The sequence below is a fragment of the Dipteris shenzhenensis genome, chromosome 14 (assembly GCF_047967505.1).
Source record: "Dipteris shenzhenensis isolate YYH24624 ecotype China chromosome 14, Dip_SZ_1.0, whole genome shotgun sequence".
Classification (NCBI taxonomy): Eukaryota; Viridiplantae; Streptophyta; class Polypodiopsida; order Gleicheniales; family Dipteridaceae; genus Dipteris; species Dipteris shenzhenensis.
In genome coordinates, this window is record NC_141609.1 from 18,045,842 (window position 1) to 18,062,844 (window position 17,003).

The window sequence follows — 17,003 nt, forward strand, 5'->3', positions numbered from 1 at the left end:
GAGGCATTCACTTCCTGTTGCACGATGGTTGTGATGGGCTTTAAAGAGACTATGTTACTAATGTGGTGATTATCAAGAAGACCATTCCATGGAGACCTAGTTGCAATATACTGGAGAGAGTAATGATAGATGTGGAGGATGCAGTGAGATTTCACCTGGGGCATGGCAGCCTCGCTAACGAAGGGGGGTCATGCCTCCTCAATTCGTACAATTTCGCCAGTCTACAAGATCCACAGGCAAAGAGTCTCCAGGGTTGAGGTGGAAGACACAACTCCTTCTTGCCAATGACCATATCCTCACGTAAGGAAAGTATTTGGGAGATGGTGTCCAGGTTTACTGCTTGGAACATTTGTGTCGCCCATTGCAATTTGGTAATGGGAGGCCAACACGTCCCCCAAACCCTCGTTGCCATTTGGGAGCAAGGGACGATGGGATCTCGAATGGCCACTGAGAGGATAGGCACGTTTCTGCAAGGCTAGGCCTACAAGTTTCTTCTACACAATCATGGAGCGAGGCATTCACTGGTTGTATAGTCCCCCACCCTGGTTATTAGCTCCTATTTCAGATATTCTCCAAGAGTGAGCTGGGTATTCTAAAAATTTCTTCCATGAGGAGTGCCACATGTATAGCTAGTATGTATGGTTGGCTTTTTCTCAAGCATTGATAGAAAGTTCAGTTTCTCTGAAAAAACAAACTACGAGAATGGAAAGTGAAGACCTTCTAAGAAGACAGGCTTCGTAGTAGAGGCAAGTCTCTGTAAGGGAAGGGATCCTGCTCCTAGGGCTGGATAGTAGGTGAACGTGGGTTACGGGGTAGCATACGGATGGATGGCTATTTTTAGCCGAGATAGCTATATATAGAGATTGATTCATATATAGTGCTCGCTTTATATGGAGGGAGCTATTCATAGCATTGTGCTATCTATAGCGGGTTTCCTTCTATAGAGAGGGAGGGCCAACGCTATTGCAGAATCACTTGAGCGCTCCTCAACTGATGGATGGGGCTTGGACCCAAGCTGGGACTTTGGCCATCTACATGGCGGATCATAGGTGGTTCTAGACGAGCTCAAGTGGTATGGGACGCCTGGGTTAGATACGGGCCTATGGATGAGTCAAGCTATAGCCCACGTGCTCGGGGGTGGTCGGGAGGATCGAGGTGCCTACGCTATGATTCTGGTTGGATTTAGGACGAGATTCTAGGTTAGTGATAGGGTCAGATCTTGCGGGGTCATGTCATTTGGCATCAGAGCCATCCTATCACAATTTAATTCAACGCGAGGTATGCTGAAAACATGTCTTCCAGGTACGTTTTTTGAGATTGCTCTTGCAAATATGAATTTCCGCTCATGTATGGGCTGAATCGTTGGCTGATGATGCACGCTCATGCTTGGGAGAGTTGTAGACGTCCATAGGCTGTGTGCTCTCTCTCGGTTGCTACGTGTTTGGAAATCGAGATTCCTTAAGAAGGGTAGGCGATGTGAGAAGACTTGATGCTTTCATCAGCAAGAGATATGAGGATGGATTGTTTTTGACCTATGATTGGCTATGTGGGGACGCGTGAAAGTGGGCTGGTTAGGGAATCTATGTTCTCGTGGATGAGATACCTACCCTAGAGAACTAGCTTTGCTGCAGTTGAGAAGTAGGAGGCAAGAGAGGGCATTCATAAGCCCAAAGAGCAGCTTGTCTAGGAGATTCGGGCATTAGAGACATGGGTGATATGATTGGGGCAGGCGCTTGGCTTTGGGAAGGAGTGTATGGCTTGATTTTAGCGCGTTTTGGCTATCTTTGGATGGCTGGAGAAAAGTGGGACCAGATCTATTAAAAGCGAGACTGTTTTTTGGTCAAAAAAGCAGGTTGCTTTTTTGTTTTTCTCTAGCAAGAAAAGCACTTGCTCTAAATCAAGCACCCATCCTAAATTCACTAGCTTTTGATGGCCCTTCCTGGCTATTTATATACCCGGGATTCCTCTCTCTCTCACTTCAGCACCCATCCTAAATTCACCTAGCTTTTGATGGCCCTTCCTGGCTATTTATATACCTCGGATTCCTCTCTCTCTCTCTTTCTCTCACTTCAGTACTTCAGCGCATGAAGGCGAATTTCCCACCCTCTTTCCATCTGAGATCAGCCTATCAGATTCTGCCATCTTTCTTGCTGTCCTCTACCCGCCTTCTTCCTTGATTCCATGCAGCACCAGATTCTCTCTTGCTGATGTGAAGAACACGTGTTTGGATGCAGCTGCTTTTCTTCTAGTCCCTCTCCTGTGCGAGATATTCTCCAGGACATTAAAGTAATGAGACACCTACGTTGGATTACTGTTTTATTGAGATGGTGGACGAGGCTACATCTTTGTTATTAAAATGACCACGTTTTGGTTAATTTGGTTTTGATTTGTAACTAGTGGCATCTATAATTGGATTTTTTTTTGTCAAATTATACTTTTCTTGCATATATCTTGAAGTTTTTTAGATATATGGTACATTGATGGTGCCAGAGTATTTGTTACATATTAGACCAAATTTAACGAAGGCAATTAGATTTTCCTTTCTCGAATCCTGGTGAATAGATTCCTATTTCGTTTCTATTTGAAGTTTGATCTTGATGTGATTATGAGTTATGACGTTTCTTCGAGTTACCGTTTGGACATATGATTAGACCAAGATGAGTCTTGTTGGATCCCTTCTTTGAATCATGTCCAAAGGCGGGGTCATTCTGATTCTCACTCTTTTAGCCCGAGGTCATGGATAGTCAGGATTCAAGAGTTGTTAGGGATGCTACCTACTTGTTTTCTTCTTTAACCAATTGGTTGGGGTATTGTAACACAAGGGGGTGATATAATTACATTGAGAAAAGGATTGAGAATGGATTTGCCACCCTGACTCAATCTGGGATCATCTGAGTTGAAGAGGGATTGGCTACCCTGATTCACTCATATTGTCCACTGAGTTTTTTATTTGCAGTATACTTTGGTGGTATGGGACACTAAGGTATGCCACATTTAAGATTCTCTGATGTGGTGGTATAATCCAGCGTGAAACAATACCCAAGGACCTCTAGGGTGAAGTACAAGTAGGCTGAATTGAATTGGGGGCAACCTGATTAGATTTTTTACGAGGGCTAACTAAGATTCTTTACCTTGAGAGAAGCCATGTTTTTTTTTTGGTTCAACCCTGGAGCTCCATAGTCTAGACTCAATCTCAGGGAGGGTTACCACATCTCTTTGATGATGGTCTGCCAGTGCCTTATTTGGAACTTAGTGTTCCTAGATAAGAGATCCTAAGAACTCGATGATCCTGTGATAGGAGCGGCTTATTGTGCACAAGTTTATACAGGATATCTGATAGTGGATCTTGTTTTAAGAGATCTCCGATTGACTATTTCCGTAGTCTTTGGATCACATAGGATGTTACTCCTATGATGGTTGACTATATACATGTCTAGAATAGTACCAATGACTGGATATAGCCAATTGAATTTTTACTGATTATCCTCATGTAGGGGCATTCCGAGGATAGATCAAGGGACCATATCTTTGGTCAGGATTTTGCCATTGATACTTCCATGGAGATTCTTCCATCATGAGTCATGAACTGATACCTAATTGTTATGCGGTGGAAAGTCTGTCATGTATTTCAACCCAAGAATTTGAATTACAAGGGTATTCCGTTGAGGCATTTTCTGCATATTAAGTAATTCAGGAAATTAGGGTTGATAGAAATTGCAACTGAGAAATTGACCTCGAGGAGCTCAATTGATGGGGTTGTTCGAACAATGATTCCTTGATCTCAACCTGGGTATTCAGCATGATGAATATTTTTTCATGAATTCCCAATTAGAACTCAATAGATAAGATTGATAGAATCATTTACCTTGAAGTACGGATTTTATCATGCTTGTGTACGGATATGTCAACGGAACTATGTGGATTCAGGAGTTACTTGATTTCTCGAGGAGAATACTCGACGATATGTAACCTTGTGTCGATTGAGAGATTTATTTTCCTTGGATTGGTTATAAAAGATTGTGGCTTTGGCCTTTGATTTGAATCTCATGGAAAGTATAGCACACTCAAACTAATAGTCAGAGTATAGTTATTGGCATTGACTCGTCTTCACAGAGAGTTTTCGAGCTTTCTAGTGAACTCATGAGTGAGTTCTTAGAAGAAGGGGAGTATGTCATGTGCATGGTGTACCTAGGGTTGGATAGCAGGTATACGAGATAGCATAGGACCGGATGGCTATTTTTAGCCGAGATTGCTATATATAGAGATTGATTCATATATAGTGCTTGCTTTATATGGAGGGAGCTATTCATAGCATTGTGCTATCTATAGCGGGTTTCCTTCTATATAGATGGAGGGCCAGTGCTATTGTAGAATCCTCTGAGCGCTCCTCAACTGATGGATGGGGCTTGGACACAGGCCACGAATCTGGCCATCTACATGGCGGATCATAGGTGGTGCATTGAAGGTCCTCTAGATGAGCTCAGGTGGTATGGGATGCCTGGGTTAGATACGGGCCTATGGATGAGTCGAGCTGTAACCCATGTGCGGTTAGTGATAGGGTCACATCTTGCGGGGTCGTGTCATTGGGGCCCCTACAAGGACTCTCTATAAAAGAATCAGGTCTTTTGGCTACTGTATAGCATGATCATAAACTCCATGCAAATTCTAGCTCATCATGGTCCCATTCATAGGGAGGATTGGGGGGGCCGAGAGGGGGGGACGGGGGGGTAGTAACAAGGCCTTGCGGGAGCTCAAGGTATGTGTAACATTGATAAAATAGGAGCTTGACTAGAGGTTTGGAGGATGATAATCCAGATTAGTGTGGTAGTTCAAGTGGCATTACCAAATCCAAACCACCTTTTAGGCCTAGGCGATCAAGATCGAAACCCTTACACCCAACCTATTAGAGAATTGGTTCAATGGTGTAGCTCATGTCCGATCTCCACATCTACTCGAATCAAAACGAGGAGGCATTTGAGCCTTGGCTTATCTTGTTGGAAAGTGAGCAAAAAGTGTCTATTCCCATACTTGATCCATAGGCCACAAGCTGGATTGCCCAACCACTCCCCTAGCACAGCTATCATTTCGCCTCTCATCTATGTGTGAAAGAGCATCAGAGTCCACTGATCTGTTCCAGAATAGATGGGCTGAGCTCCCAATGGTGTCACCTATCATTCACTGTAACCTTTAAGGTGAGACGGTAAGCCTCTAGGCCCTCAAGTAATTCTAGGGACCCACACTACAAAACTCTACCAGGCGGCTTGCTTCTGACCTAGTGCAGCAATCGTCGCGGTAGGTAGTGCCTTACAAAGGAGTTACAGGTGCATTGCTATTTTTGTAAATTCTTTGTAGGCATGGCGAAACTAACACACTATTGATAGAATATTTATGATGCTGTTGAGCCTTCCTTTCAGGTGAAGCTGCAGATATACCTTCATGGCTGTTTGGGATATTGTCGGTTCTTGAAGGACTGCATATCAAATCTGTTGGCAAGCAAGTATGTTGATTCTGGTTTCCCTCTTGTAAAAGCATTGTCAATACCTATGGCCTTTAGGCTTAAGCTGTTTGTATTTATTAAATGGATGCCTTGACACACAAGTTCATGTTTTGTATTTGCGTCAATGTGTTTTTAGTCATACAGTTTGTTATTTTGTTTGCAAATCTGATAGTGTTGCATATCTTGAGGGAAAACAGTATTGCAAAGATTTATTTTCTTCACGTAGAGACATTCAGAGGGAGTACCTGGAGAGTCACCAATAGGCATGACATGTAAAGAGATAAGTTTATCAATACTGTGCAACCTTTTGTTCTCTAGCACAGGTTTTGGTCTAGGCACGTAATTGCTGTATTTGGATAGGCACTAGCTCATCTTGAGGTTCTGTCTGCCATAGTTGCACGATGGGTCTTATGCTCAATAAGGCTTAAGATGTTGCAGTACAGTTCAAGATTTGTGGAACTATCCTGTTTCCCATTCAACATCAAAATTGCAAGAAGGGCTTTTAGAACTGTTGTATCAGCAGTCTAATTGTTAAAACTGCATGGTTGTCAACATTTGATTTAATGCATCTTAATAGTAAATACTCACGTTGAATGGACAATTAGGAAAATACACTTCTGTCATATTCTGGCTTCCTCGAAACCTACAAAAGTCTCCACGTCATCCTCTTGACTAGATTGTAAAACAGTCCTTTCACTGCCACTGTCTGCAGCTGTTAGCCTCTCCTTTCGCTCCTTAGGAACAAGAGATCTAGCCTTCCAAAGTGCTAGTATCACCCTGCACCAGAGTAGTTCAAGCTTTCAAAAAAATCCATTACTTGAAAATGAAAAGATGTTCTCATTCATGTGTTTCAAAAGCAATCTAATAAATTCATCCGTTGTGTGGATAAAAATGAAATTTTTTTTTTCACTTGTTGCATGTTGCTGGGTGAGTGCATAGCTATGTACATAGCTAGTTGGTAGTGGAAATGAGCTATGGATACTCTCATAAAAGACTCCACATTGATGATATACTTTCTTGAGATGGCAGATGCTTCTCCAAGAACTTCTGGGAGATGATGAAAAGCAGTGTGGGTACATTAGGCACTCCAGAGCATTTGGTGTGGGAGGACATGTCTTTGATTGTTGTCCGGAGCTATGTTTGTCTTACTATGATTGCTCCTGATTTGTAAGTCATGTGAGCAATTATATCATGGGTTGTGGGCTTCACGGACGCGCGGTTATATGTGCCAATCAAGTAATAAAAATGTGCTTGAAGGTTATGTGCATTGGTGGTGCCTAAGGTTGGAGTATAGGCACTAATTGCCTTGGTATAAAGTTTGAAGGGAAGGGTGAAGAGTAGTGAAAAAGGAAATGCATGACATGGCTAATTTACAAGGAAAGAAGCCATGCATGTTACGTAAGGCTGGAAGGGAAGCTCCTCGTCGACGAGCTAGCAGATACACAAGTGGACAGCAACTAAGGGTGGCTGGAGAATGATCCTGAAGGGAGCACGCGTCACTACTGGGTACACACACGGAGGATCATCACGTGAAGAAGGGCTACTAGAGAGTCCTGAAGGAGACAGCTACGGGGGAGGGAAGCTCTAAAGGATGGGAGGGGCCGCGTGAGCTCTGAAAGGAGGGATCTGCTGGATGAAAGGGGAGCGCCGCTTTGGGTAGATTATGAGGAGCGGTGGTTACGAGATCGAGAAGAGGACTTGGGGAAGGAAGCTGAAAGACCAAGGAGAGCGAAGGGTGGCTCGATAAGTTTGGGAGGGAAAGCCTACACCAAGAGTTGCACAGGGGAGGAGCTGCTGCTTGTCAAAAGGATTCGCGAACGAAGGGAGAGGTCGTAGGCACGAGCATGTTGAAGGCAATTTAAGTAGAGAATGGGAGGTCACTCACTGAGGGTGTCTCTACTACGTGAGTTCAAGGGAGAATGCGAGCTCAGAGGAAGCATAAGGAGTCGTCGTGCGGGAAGAGCAGAGCTCTGTGATCAAAGGGTCTGCATGGTTCTAGTAGTGATGAAGAGCTGAGTTGAGAGGGGACAAATGCGAGCTCAGATAGGCAGTGGGGCTCGTTTTGTTCTGGCACTGGGGGTCACTAAGAGAGGTGCGTGATTAGTAGGAGCCAAGGTTCTGCTAGAGAGGTTGAGGATGGCTAGTGTGGAGGGCTTTTTGGACTAGGGGCCCGTGCGCAGGGTGAGGAGACAGAGTCGTGAACTAGGGTGGACTGGAGCTGACAGGTGTGGAGGCTCATAATGGAGAGGAGCTTGGAGAGTGGATAGGCAAGGTGGTGACTGGGCAGAAGGCGGGGTGGCGTAAAGAGCTTCGTGAGCTCTGTGGGCCAAGGAGAAGGCGGCTGGGGGATGGGTCCTGAGAGGACTGTCGTGGGTTGATGGAGAAGACTTGGGAGCGATCGGGAAGCTTGAGGAGGGCGACACTAGAAGCTGCAAGCTCTCAATTTTAAGGTGGAGGCACATATATTGGCCTTACCGGAACCTGGCCTACCATTCGTGATTGAAGCTGATGTTAGTGGTTTTCGCAGTGGGCACAGCCCTATTCCAAGAGGCCGACATAGCTTTTGAGAGTAAAAAGATAGATGATATCCACGTTCGCTGGCCGACTTAGGAGAAGGAATTATATGTGGTTATTTACACACTAACACTTGGAGGGATCCAAGTTTATTGTATTGACGGACCGTGAGTCTATCAAATAACAATGTGATAGGCCAGGGTTGAGGGGAAGGAAGGCACAGTGGACTAAACTTATGCAATGCTTTAATATCGAAAATAGGTCTCGAAAGGGTAGTTTGAATAAGATTGCTGATGCTTTGAGCCGCATTGGTGAGGTAAGCTCTTTGACTTTTACCAAGATAGGGGCCGACCTTTATGATTCCCTGGCCGCTAAGTAGTCATTTCGATCAGTATTGGCAGTAGGTCCAAACAGAAGCTCCATACAAATAGACCAGGACTCAAGCGTCATGCCATCGCTTCAGGTGGAAAATGGTCAGTTCTACATTCGGAGTGGCTTGATACTCCAAATGGAAACATTTGTGTTACTAATGATGCAGAGGTTAGGAGGAGAATTCTCTATGAGTGTCATGACACTGCAACCACAAGTCATCCAAGAATTCAGTGAATCTATGATTTAGTAAAACGGACGTTATATTGGCCTAAGATGAAGGCCAAGATTACTGGCTATGTAGTAAAATACTAGCAGTGCCAAACAAATAAGGCAGAGCACCTTAGGGCTAGAGGATTGTTGTATGCTCTAGACAGCCCTGGAATTAAATGGGAGAGTACTTCCATGGGCTTCATTGTGGGATTAACATGAACCCCCAGCGGGGGCATGATGTCACTTGGATTGTGGTAGATAGATTGACAACGATGGCTAGATTTTTTTCCACAAAGGCGACTGTAAGGGCTACTGAACTGGCTCATTAGTTTGATGAGCAGATGTTCAGGCTAGATGGGTTGCCTTGTGATGATAGAGATCGGAAGTTCTCTTGGCACTTCTAGCAAGAAATGTTTATAAAGTTAGGAACTACTTTGAGTATGAGTTTTGCTGATCATCCGAGTGTGATGGGCAAACAAAAAGGGTGAATCAGACCTTGGAATATATGCTTCGAGCATACGTGTCCAAGAGGCCATTTGATTGGGAGAAGTACATCCCAATGATGGAATTTTCCTACGATAATGCTAAGCGTGTGGCTATTGGTTTTAGTCGGTTTATGCTTATGTATGGATATCAATCCAAGTTTCCTATGACTGTTGGATTGAAGGGTATTCAGCTAGATGAAGCTAAAGATTTCTTGAAGGACATGGAAGAGATGCTAGTGACTACACGAGAATCATTAGGAGTGCCTAGGATAGAGCACAGTTTTATACTGATAGACGGTGTTCATCCAAAGAGTTTTCTGAGGGGATGCGTGTATACTTGCGAATACCAAAGGATTCAAAGACATTGCACACGGGGTTGGTAGAAAAGTTATTCCCTAGGCATTGTTGATCCTTCTTAATCTTGAGCAAGGTGAATGATATATATCTATCATTCATCAGGCCTGCCCCTGCCTGAGTGAAATGCGCAGAACGAGCATTAAATTGGAGGCCCCAAATTCAGGAAGGGACGATGAAGGTGAAAAGCAAGAAGGAGATTAGGAGTGTGCAAAGAGGAGTAAATGCGAATGGCCCGAAAGTCATAAAAGGGGACCCCGAATCATCAATACTCTTTGCCAAGGTTGGCAGCAACCAATGGGAATTTCGAACAACCTAAAAAGCAAAAAAAAAGGAGTTTTCCCTTTCAAGACCAAATCGTCAATAAGGCCTTCCCCATTGGCAGGACAAAAAAGATTATACAAGCCTCCACATGTAAACGTTCACTCGGCCTTTCATGCTAGTAGACTGAAAGAGGAGTTGGGACCTAGAGATAGTCTTATCTCGCCCCAAGAACTGTGGAAGTTGAGGACTAAGCAATTGTGTGGATGTAGTTTTAAGCAAGTGATTGTCTCACACACCATCTTTGTAGAACCCTTGGCCTCTATTTAAAGGGGCCCAAGAGAGTCTTTTGTAGGGCTGAAATACAACGACTTGACTTTGTATAGTCCAAAGTCGTCATTTGCCTCTTTCATGTCACGTGGAGCTTTCTCCTGTCTCGCTTCTTAGATCCAAGCTTCCTTGTGCACTCTCAAGCCTAGGATTCTAACAAGGATTAGCACCTTTATCAATCACATGCACATTAGTTAGGGCATGTCGAGATTTAAAAGATGGGTTCAATTTGGGCCAATTCTGAGTTGTCTAGGTCAAATTGGAGCTTAGCAAACCTAGGATTATAGTTGTTCTAGGCCTACTTGTTTAATTAATTGTGTGCATGAGTAGAGGGGTCATGGGGGCAAAAATTATTAAAAGACTTGATTAAAATATTAAACTGATCAGAAATACTATTTTAATCTAGAATAGCTACTTAACTCTTACATTTAGGAGCTAATATATTAGAAAAGTTTTGTTTTTTTTTAAACCTACAATTTTCCATATCTATTCTGCTGATTTTCTCAGCTTTTAGGGCTTTCTGCTTTCCAATTCGGGGATATAGAAAAGTGTGACTGATTTTTGGCATTCTGGCTGGGCTCCCTAGCTAATTCGCATCATCTTCTTGCTGCTCCCTTGCTCTCTCCTGCTTACTTGCTGCACCTTTGCTTCCCAAACCTTGTATTCACATCCTAGAGGCCCCTACCTAGTTTGGGATTCGTCTAGGAGCAGTTTGGGACTGTTTTGAACCTGGCCAAACCTGTAAACAGAGTATCTACAGAAACGAGAGGGTTAGAAATCAATTTGCAGCAGCAAGGCTTCCTCTCTGGTCAATTACGATTGGATTTTCTTCACCCATCGCCCAATTCTGACATTGTGGAGTCATTTCTACATGCAAATTCGTTCCAAATCTGTTCCTACTTCTCCTAATCTGATGATTTGCTGCAATCCCCCTCAAATTCTGCTTCAGCTTATTGTTTTCCGGCCTTTCTAAGTAATGGCTATTTGAAATTCCAAGTTTATTAAGTAATTCACCTAGAAACTATGCTTCTGCATAAGCACAACTTTGAGACATATCAGAGCATGGTTTCCTTCAAGTTGAAGAGCTTTCCCTTCTTTATGCCCTGGGGCTCAGTGGCATGGCTCTCACTTTTGGGGGTCTCACGTCTTCTATGAGAGGCATGACTCTTCTTGGAATCTTTCAATATGGCGACATTTAGTTGAGTCATGCTCTCTGGATGATGTTTCCTTCTCACAATTCAGGCCCGTGCATGTTTCTATGGATTCTTCTTGGGAGATAATAGTGAGTATTTCAGCGTGGCACATCTGGAGAGCCAAATGCACATAGGCCTTGGATGGATCTCAGCTCCACCCTTCTCACACTTTGACCATTATTTGCACAAACACTATTCATATGTTGATGGTTATTTGGACAAGCATGCAGGGACCTCACGAGGAGCTTCATCCAAGAGGGCTATATTCCTTAGGGAATGGAGAGGCTCCACTTTTTTTCCGGAGTCCACAGGAGGGTTGAGATGGCACTTTCAGCCTCTGCCTTGGTTTATCTCTTGTTCACTCTAAGGAGTTTATTCTTGGCATCATCCTAGCCCTAACCCTAATTCTGCTTCAGCTCTTCTTCCTGCAGCATGCAGCCGCCTCAGCCTTGCTCCATTTCGTCCCTTGTTCATTTCCGCTTCTAGCTATCTCTTCCTCTAAGCTAGCTCATTCCGTCTCCATTCTGCTTCCCCTTTGCAGCTATTTGCTTCAGCTCTTGCCTCCATAACTAGCCACCTTGATTTGAGAACTTTTGGAGTGTAGGCGCCCTTCATAGCCTCCTCCCTTGCTGGTCGGATCCTTGCGCTTGCACGTGTGGGCCTTCAAGTCTGTTTCATAGCTTTTTGTCGCCACAATCTGCATCCCGTGTACTGCTAGTGCATACCAGACAACCTCCAAGCAGCTCCAGTGCCATAGCCACCACCCCTGAGCATTTTCCACACCTCCAAGTGCTGCATACAGGTCTGGCTCTGCATTTCAGAGCACACCAAGCCTCCGAATATCCGCTGCAGACATCTACAGCACATTTATTACAGAAGTTCGAGGTCGAGGCGTCCCTGAGCTGTTTTGAGACTACTGCATCTTAACCGCCTACACGAGAGAGAATTTCAAGCTGTTTTTGTTAAAGATATCATAGTCAAAGAGTGTGTTGGTGTGTAGTACTAGGTGATCTAGTACTAGTCTATGTGTGTGAGTCTTGTGTGAGTGCCACGTGTCATCATGGGACTCATCCCATATGCACTAGGTGCTAGTGTGTGAGTGAGTAGCCTACATAAGGCTTGTCTTGTCACACTTGATGAATGAATGAAAGCCTTCTTCATGTCTTCATTTGAGCATTATTTTCTCACACCCTAACTCTCTCTCTCTCTCTCTCTCTCTCTCTCCCTTCACCATGTTTCTAACATGGTATCAGAGCCACCTTCCATAGCTGCCACGTCAGCCTTGCCCTAACCCTAATTTGTCACTCTAGCTCTTTTCTCTCTTGCAGCCGCCTCAATTCCGCCTACTTCTCTTGCAGCCCTTTGCACTCCTACTTGCCCACCTAGAACCTCCATAGCCGCCTCTTCTTGCAGCCCTTTTTGCGTCCATTTCTGCCCGTCTAACCTCTCCACAGCCTTGCTGGTCGGCTACTCCTACAAGCTGCGCCTACTAGAGGTTTAGGCAACTTTGGCGCCTGTAAGCGGCACAGTCTTCCAGGTCCGCGTGCACGTGTGGAGCTCTCCATCGCCGAACTCAAGCTGCCATACCAGTCATTCGTACAACTGCCCGGTCTGCTGCATCTGCATGCGTAGCTGCCATATGACTAATCGTACGACCTACTAGCTGCCGTACAGGCTGTATGACTCGCCCATACAGTTCATGCTTTGGAGCCGCTCCTGCTCACGATGTTTTGGAGGTGCCGACTCTGCCTCTACTCCAGCCCACAACTTGCTCCATGCAAATTTCGGATCTCTAACTGCCACAAAACCCTAAAAGTCAATTTTTGCAAGATCTGCTCAGATCTTCCAAAATTTTTAGGGCTTTTATGATTTAAGGGCTCCTAGGTGTTGCAAAAACACTCTCCTACAAGAAAATTTTAAAAGCCCTAGAATGTTCCAAACCCTAATTTTCTGCTAGACCCTAATTTTCAAAAGTTAGGGCATTTCTGTTTTATGCATCCCCTGAGCTGTATTGAAGTCTCCTGCATGTAGACATTTGGGGATTTCTCAAAATTCATGTAATTTCATTACTATCTTGTAAATTCAGCTGGGCATTTTGCCTCCTTTGGGCACAAGTGCTCAAATTTGAAGATCTTCTTCGCATTCGGTGACTCTCCGATCAGCACATTGAGAGTCATGACATGATCTCCCTTGGTAGCTGCTCTTATGGACTTCATCGACACATCGTTCGAGGGCTTCCTAGCCTGGTTCTTCACCGACATACCTCTTTGCATCAGGATGTGCACACTCTTGTGCGGTAGCTACTTCGCGATCATGGGTTCTCTGCCCTTGCTATGCATAAAATGAATGCAAATATTTCTATGTTTGAGTTAAAGGTTCTCTACCTTGAGTAGTCCCTTTAAATGTTTGAAGAGTAAATAAGAGGTCCTCTGCCCTGGGTTGTATCCCAAAAATGATTGTATTGTGTTTTACTTTGGTTGATGGTATTGACCACCCAGTTTAGAGTAAGGGGGGATGACAAGTGATGGTTTGCCCTTGCCAGTCGCAAGCTGACTGAGAAGTCACTATCACACGGGAAGTGTTGGATAGTTGGACTTGCTCTTTGCAGTATTGTGGTGGAGGGGGGATCGGTCTACTCTTTGTATGTTGGGTCTCACACTCTTTGCTCTAAAGGGAGGTGTTGGAGATATCATAGTCAAAGAGTGTGTCGGTGTGAAGTGTTGGTGTGTAGTACGAGGTGATCTAGTACTAGTCTAAGTGTGTGAGTCTTGTGTGAGTGCCATATGTCATCATGGGACTTATCCCATATGCACTAGGTGCTAGTGTGTGAGTTAGTAGCCTACATAAGGCTTGTACTTCACTTGTCTTGTCCCACTTGATGAATGAATGAAAGCCTTCTTCATGTCTTCATTTGAGCATTATTTCCTCATACCCTAACTCTCTCTCTCTCTCTCTCTCTCTCTCTCTTCACCATGTTTCTAACAATTTTGAGGCCTCTAGGACATCTATATCAGCCCTTTTCTGCATCAGAGATCTGCTACAACATTCAGAGCTGTTTTGGGGAGCCGACTTCAACTTCAGAGATCTACTGTTGTGTTTTGGTACAAGTTACAACCACACATCTGCTGAAACACTTCGGTGTACTTTGGAGCTATTTTGTTGAGCTGCTTTACAAATTTCAAGGCATATCTTTGCTGCTCTCAGATTCAAGTTCATACTTGGACCATCTCTAGGCATTTATATATATTCTTTTGCACACAAGGAGATTGTTGGTCCTTCATCTTAGCTTGCTGGCCGCCTTTACGAAATTCTCTTCAATCATGACTTCCTTGTCTTCAAGTTTTGTCCTCGTGGAGAAGTTTAAGGGGGAAGGGATTTCCCTCATTGGTCTTTGCTTAGCTGACTCTCTCATCCATCATGTGGATTTCAAGTCAACAACTAAGCAGATTTGGAGTTGTTGCCTCCAGACCTTCTTTGGTAATAAAATCACCAACTCTAAAGTCTATTTGAAGCTCAAATTTTATGATCTGAAAATGGAAGAGAGTGATGAGTTGAGTGATCATCTAGCCCGGTTTCAATCTCTTGTTCACCAACTCTCCAGTTTGAAGAGTGTCCTTGATGATGAAGATAAGATGGCTATCCTTATGAAGAGTATGCATGGAATTTCTTGCTTTGAGCAAACTCTTGAGATTCTTTTCTTTTGCAAAAAAAGGAACCTCCTACTAATGCTTTGAAAGACTTCATAAAAAACAACAGCCCTGAAGGTGCTGAGTATGGGAAAAAACCGGAAAAGGCTGAAAGAAAAGAACCGGCATGTTCCAGAGAAACCCAGCTCACTGCCCAGGGTCTCTGGTACTCGGGCTAACAGCCACGTGGGGGGACTATACAACCAGCAAATCCCTTGCGGAGTGAAGATGTAGAAAACTCCTGCAGGCCAAGCCTTGCAGATCGAGCATGCCTCTCAATAGTCGCTCTAGAGCCTGGAGTTCCACGGTCCTAGGTGGAGTGTAGAGTGTAAATGATATCTTGCCAGATGGCGACCAAGGTAGCCGAGGGTGGAACCGGATGCTCACCCATCACGAGACTGCAGCGAGCCACCCAAATGTTCCACGCAGTGATATTGGCTACCTCCTCCCGAATGCTGTCCTCTAGAGGAGAAGGGGAGCTAGGCTATTAGGTCGGACTGCCTCATGGAGCGATATCCTCTGAATGCTCTGACCCTGTATCCGGTAGGCTAGGGAGATCTCATCAATCTGGAACGTGTGTCCTCCCTTAGTCAACCAGACCACCATCCCCCAAGTGTAGTCCCTTTGAAGACTCTGCATACGGGTCATGATCTTGAGGGCTCCCATCCACATCCTCGCTGCTCTACGACAGCTCCAAAGGCAGTGCGGGATTGTCTCCAGGAAACCAGCAGAGCAACAATGGCACTACCCCTCGACTCGCATCTACACCAACCACAGTCCGATGGGCAAGCCTCCGTGGGCGGCCAACTAGTTGAGGGGGTTCACCTCGAAGAGTCCATCTGAAGCCTCCTGCCAATCCATGTGGTGTAGGAAAAGAAGGGCACCTCATCCATCTGCTTGGCAAGACCGCCCCTGGAGGTCCATAACCACTCCCCCGGATCCCACTGGACCTCCCGCAAGGGTCTACCTTCCCACAGCCAGAGGCACCATCCTGCTCTAAGATATTGAAAGGGTCAACGTGCCACTCCTTCCCCAAACGTCCCACCACTTTGATCATCTGCCAGTGAATCCCATCAAGACTCCCATTCACCTCAAGGTCTCTCTCAGTGAGTGGATGAAGTAGGCCTCCAAGTCCTACACGGAAGAATCCCGGGTGCGTGTTGGCTCGCTGCATCATCATCGTCAAGGGGATACCAGTCTGAGAAAACTGCCCAACCAAATGTTGTCCCTCCAAACGCAAAGTCCCACCAGGACTCAGGGATGGCTAGGTCAATCTCTCTCATCTGCTGCCCTGCCCCTCGCAGATGCGCTTTGGCACCAAGCCTCACCTTTGCCTCAATGGGTAATCTGCTCCATCTGCCAAAAGACCCGGCCGGACCACTGTCCCACTGTGCCAAACCAATGTGAGTCCGCTGTCTGAGCATACACCCCGCCTGATCTTGGATCTCTGGGTGCCACATAAGGAGCTGACGCTCAAACTCCTCTCTGCATCTGGGCATAGCACAAATGAGACCTCGTGCTAGTCTCTGCCAAACCCTGTGAAGGCTCCTCATCAAGTGGGAACACTTCCCTATAAGGGGGGCCTTTGAGAAGATCCATTTGTGTGAAAGCTGCCACTGTCCTTCGGTGCGTGGGGTGTTCTTGAGAAGCCCTCGCTATAAGAGGAGCTTCCAAGTCTCTGTACCTGGGGTGAGGCCGTGAGCAACCAACTTGCCCAGGAGGACTTTGCTCTACATCTCCGGATCAATGCTACCCAAGCCTCCCAGTGCCTGCGGCATGATCGTTGTTTGCCAAGTGACTTGGGCTGTAGTATTCCGTGTGCCGTCCAAACCTGCCCAAAGGAAGTTCCGAACCAACCGTCGGAGCTACCCAATGCATCCTCTGTGAAAGCACCAGTAGGAGACGATATACTAGGCCGTGGCAAGAAAGACCTGGTTTGCCACTAAGGCACGACCTACTAGGGAGAGCTTGGCCGAGCTCTAGTAGAGAAGCTTGCGCCAAACACTCTCAAGGACCGCGGCGATCTGCTGCTCTGCTGTAATGTCAATACCAAATTGGCATCCGAGGTATCTCGCTGTCTGGCCCCGCGATATCCATCTGA

The 17,003-nt window shown here is 45.4% G+C and overlaps 1 protein-coding gene across 2 annotated transcripts in view; it reads right to left on the minus strand.

Annotated features, from left to right (window-relative positions):
* LOC147894282 (C2 and GRAM domain-containing protein At1g03370-like) overlaps positions 1 to 17,003 on the minus strand; it is a 57,264-nt gene that overhangs the window by 5,993 nt on the left and 34,268 nt on the right. The window contains exons 7-8 of one of the 2 annotated variants that reach the window (XR_015542105.1): positions 6,086 to 6,274; positions 5,743 to 5,961 (exon numbers count right to left, since the gene is read on the minus strand). Coding sequence is in view for 1 of the 2 variants with exons in the window: in XM_087384787.1 (XP_087240913.1) it covers positions 6,118 to 6,274 (157 nt within the window). In the remaining variant the exon portion in view is untranslated. The remainder of the gene's footprint in view (positions 1 to 5,742; positions 5,962 to 6,085; positions 6,275 to 17,003) is intronic. The other variant, XM_087384787.1, reaches the window with a different exon arrangement.